The sequence below is a fragment of the Lutra lutra genome, chromosome 1 (genome assembly GCF_902655055.1).
Source record: "Lutra lutra chromosome 1, mLutLut1.2, whole genome shotgun sequence".
NCBI lineage: Eukaryota > Metazoa > Chordata > Mammalia > Carnivora > Mustelidae > Lutra > Lutra lutra.
Window position 1 is genome coordinate 3,981,559 of NC_062278.1, and position 4,419 is coordinate 3,985,977.

General features: G+C 57.2%; 2 protein-coding genes across 2 annotated transcripts; one reads left to right on the forward strand and one right to left on the reverse strand.

Annotated features, from left to right (window-relative positions):
• Positions 1-211: 211 nt before the first annotated feature.
• On the reverse strand, positions 212-771 carry LOC125080240 (keratin-associated protein 12-1-like). The gene has a single exon (XM_047697783.1). The coding sequence runs from the start codon at positions 736-738 to the stop codon at positions 424-426; it is 315 nt and encodes a 104-aa protein (XP_047553739.1). The 5' UTR covers positions 739-771; the 3' UTR covers positions 212-423.
• A 2,225-nt stretch (positions 772-2,996) lies between these two features.
• On the forward strand, positions 2,997-3,716 carry LOC125086333 (keratin-associated protein 12-2-like). The gene has a single exon (XM_047709564.1). The coding sequence runs from the start codon at positions 3,140-3,142 to the stop codon at positions 3,518-3,520; it is 381 nt and encodes a 126-aa protein (XP_047565520.1). The 5' UTR covers positions 2,997-3,139; the 3' UTR covers positions 3,521-3,716.
• The last annotated feature ends 703 nt before the right edge of the window (positions 3,717-4,419 follow it).

Sequence of the window (4,419 nt, forward strand, 5' to 3'; positions counted from 1 at the left end):
GGCACCTCCCCCTACACCCTCCACGGACCCTCTCCCCACCTCCAGCTGAGCTGTTGGAGGGAGGGCTCTTTGAGGAGCGGCTGCTCTGCTCATGGCTGTATACGTCTTGAGAAAAGAACTTGGAAATACATGAAGATAAACCAGGGACAAGCTGCATGAGGAAAGCATGTTTTATTTGGGTCACACAGGGCTGGTTCCTGCTGGAGGTAGAGGACCCCTGAAACTAGGCCTCCCACAGGGGTACGCTGGGTCACAGAGGGATCCGGGTCATCCTGCCACATCCTCGCCATGGGCTTCTGAGGGTCTGTTGGGCACGTTCTTCATCTGCCTGTGCAGAACCTGGAGGCCGCTGAAGACTTGCCCCAGGAGGGGCGCAGGTGTGGCCCCCTGTGCCCTGGGAGCAGCTGGGGGGGGGGATCCCGGTCAGAAGCAGGACGGGGTGCTACAGGAGATGGGTCTGTAGAGCAGGGTGGGGCGGGAGGGCTGGCAGCCCCCGGAGGACTGGCAGGAGGAGGCCATGAACACGAGGGGCTTGCAGCTCACGGGCACACACACAGAGGACTGGCAGGAGGGGACAACGTACACGGCGGGCTTGCAGCTCACGGACATGGCGGGCCTGCAGCTCATGGGCACAGACACGGTGGGCTGGCAGCTCACGGGCACGTAGCAGGACGTCTGGCAGGAGCTGGGAGTGCAGGAGGCCGGCTGGCAGCCCGTGGAGCAGCTGGTGTGGCACATGGTGGCGTGGGGCTGGAGTGGAGTCAGGGAGGAGGGCGGTGAGTTCTGGAGGCTCCTGCCCTGGGCGGCCTTTATACCCGGGCAGTAGGCGTCCCGGCAACACAGAAGCACAGCTGTTGACTTCCTCATAGTTGTTTCCCCAACATCTTGTCGTGGGATGTGCTCCCCTGTGTTTTGCTCCACTATAATGAGTTTGGCTGAGAGGCCAATTCCTTCTTCTGTAAACAGGATGTTCTGGTTTGCCTTTACGTGGGGCTCATGCTGTTTCTCCAGGCCAGGACTGTGCACAGAGCACCGCTGGCCCCACTGGGTATCGCGTCCTTTATTCCTTTTTGTCTCACTGCCGTCGGTGGTGACTTTGAGGCAGTAATGCTTCTTGAGCTTCTATTTTGCACAGGAAAACATTAAACTGGGGATCTGCAAACTGGGAACCAGGGCAGTCTGTGGGACAAATCTGGCCCTCTCCTTGTTTTGTAATAAAGCTTTATTGGAAAACAGCCACACTCATTTGCTTACATGCTGTCTAAGGCTTGCAGTACAATGTGGAGCGGTTTATGAGAGAGACCAAACCCCTGCAAAGCCTGAAAAACTTACTCTCTTTTCCTTTGTAGAAAGTTGACCAGCTTCTGCCTTCTAGTAATCTATACAATCATTGATTTATGAACAAATGTATATTATGTGCTGGCTATAGAGACGTCCTAGCCTCATGAGCCTCGTGGGGCAATGAATAAGCAAAAGCATGAAAGTTAACGCATGAAATGATGCCAGAACGGACTGAGCCCCAGGAAGGAAACAGGCTCAGCAGGTGGAGAGGAATGGGGATGCTGGCGAGTGGTTTGGGGACCTGTGTGTGGAGGCGGACGCTGAGCAGGCACGACTTGGGGGATGTTGGGGCGGGGGGAGGGGCGGGGGGAGGGGCGGGGTTCCAAGCAGAAGCAGCCCTGGGGGCGTGAGGACGCCAGGGCAGAGATGGGCACGTTCCCGAAACAGTGGGAAATCCTGTGGTGCGGGCACTGGGCAGCAGGAGCAGGTGGACAAGTGCAGACCACACAGCGTGAGTCCAGGCATCGGGGTCCCAGCTGATAGAATAAGAAAGACTGTCGATGTGAAGACACATCAGTAGGAATCACCCAATCGGAGGAAGAGAGAACAGAATTAAGAATCATGAAGAGGGTGGCGCCTGGGTGGCTCAGTTGGTTAAGCAACTGCCTTCAGCTCAGGTCATGATCCCAGAGATCCTGGGATCGAGCCCCACATGGGGCTCCCTGTTCAGCAGGGAGCCGGCTTCTCCCTCTCCTTCTGCCTGCCGCACCTCCTGCTTGTACTCTCTGTGTCAAGTAAATAAATAAAATATTTAAAAATTTTACAAAAAGAACCATGAAGGGGTCTATGGACAATATCAGGCAGCCCAACAAGAAACAATTTCAACCCACGGAGAAGAAGAGAATGATATTGAAGCAGTAATAATGGGCAATTCCCCCATTTTTTTTTTTCAAGTAAGCTCCATGCCCAGCTTGGAACCCAGTGCAGGGCTTAAACTCACAACCCTGAGATCAAGACCCGAGCTGAGATCAAGAGTCAGATCCTCAACCGACTAAGCCACCCAGGTATACCCCAACATTTGTTTTGTTTGGTTGTTGTTTTTTTAATTCTAACTTACAGATCCAAGAGTCCCAGAAAACCCCTAAAATCCCAGCATAATTTGGCGCAATGGTAATGACCGCAGACCCAGAGTGAAAGGCCTGCTTCTGGGCCGCAGTGGGAGAGCGCGCACACATCCCGGAATCCAGTCGCGCATCCGCATACGTGGGCTACCCCTACCCCTCGGATGGCGGCAAGGACTGGTGACTAGTCAATGACGAGAGATAACGTGGCACAAAGCCGGGACCGGATGACATGGTGGATGCCACGGCCACGGCTGTCCCCAGTGAGGAGCCCAGCCGCTGGGCTCTGGTCCCTTGGGAAGACCTTTTGGATCACGGAGTTTCCAAATCAAAACAGGGATTCCCGGTCTGGCGAGCAGGATGGTGCTTGTGTGGACAGAGGACAGCGTACGTGAGCTCGGGGAGGACCTGGAAATTCCTCATATGGGGGCCCTTGTCCCCAGCCGATGGTCCTTCACCATCCTACCTGGGCTGAGTCGAGAAATCACGGGGCTGCTGGGTCACACTGAGCCTCCAGCCGTCACAGTTTCCTGAACAGAGTCGCTTCCACCAGGAAACTCCAGGAAGAGACGCACAGAGGAGGAGGAAGAGGAGGAAAACAATCAGGCAACCCGGAGGAAGGCCCCCGTGTGGCTTGTTGCCAGGATGCCACAGCCCGGGTATAAAGGCTGCCTGGGGAAGGAGCCTCCAGACCAGCCCCGTCCTCCACCCTGACTCCACTCCAGCCCCACGCCGCCATGTGCCAGTCCAGCTGCTCCACGGGCTGCCAGCAGGCCTGCTGCGTGCCCAGCTCCTGCCAGACGTCCTGCTATGTGCTCAGCCCCTGCCAGACGTCCTGCTGCGTGCCCAGCTCCTGCCAGACGTCCTGCTGCGTGCCCGTGAGCTGCAAGCCAGCCGTGTGTGTGCCCATGAGCTGCAAACCAGCCGTGTGCGTGCCCATGAGCTGCAAACCAGCCGTGTGCATGCCGGTGAGCTGTAAGCCAGCTGTGTGCATGCCTGTGAGCTGTAAGCCCATTGTGTATGTGGCTCCCTCCTGCCAGTCCTCTGGGGACTGCCAGCCCTCCTGCCCCACCCTGCTCTGTAGGCCTGTCCCCTGCGGCACCCCTACGTGCTGCTGAGCTCATGGCCTCCTAGGACCCCTCCTCCGTGCTGTCAGAAGTAGCTGCTCTCCCAACTCCTACCAGGCAGCCCAGATATCACCCACTTCAGACCTTCCGGACCCAACTAGACCATCTTACAGCAAAGTCACTTGATCCCCGGTACCCAGGTGGAGAGTCGCCCCCAGTGTCTCTGGCTGGTGTGGAGTGCCCAGCTCTGCAGCCCTGCACAAAAGTCTAATAAATTCCAGAGTGATCTGAAACCCACCGAGTGCGTGCACCGTCTCTCCTTTACACCTATCCCTGAACTGCTTCCTCTGGGCGTGGCTCCCAGAATCCAGGAACGCTCCCTCTGTGGACAGGCCATAGATTACCAGATGCCCGTACCCTGGGGGTCTGGCCACTCAGGGGTGGCCTCTTGGGTGAGTGGGAGTTCCTAGCTCAGGGCCTCTGGGCCCTGGGCTTCCTTTGGTCCCCTTTGGTCCCTTGAACCAGCGAGGTTATTTCTTGCTCTGCTGGGGGGACTGAGGACGAATCCCTAAATTTGAGGTTTGACCCCTTTTAGGTAAAAGGTCCCCTGCTAAGCAACCAATATGCGGAGCAACCCAGTCTCAAAATTAAAGTGTACGCCCTACAGACGAGTAGGGCTCTTCCTTCTCCCATTCGGGGGGGACAGGGCTTTGTGGGTGACTTCCATGGCTCCCGGAGATGTCCACACCCTCATCCCCAGAACCGGTGAACATAGCCCTGCAGGCACAGCAGTTCCCCAGGTGGAGTGAACTGAGGGTCTTGCCCCAGGAGCTGTCCTGGATTGGTTTGGGGGCTCACGTCATCCCAGGGACGTGGGAGAAGGGAGAGGAAGGGCTGCCACGGAAGAGGAGGCCGTGGGAAGAGGGATACTGGGCTGCGGGCTTGGAGCC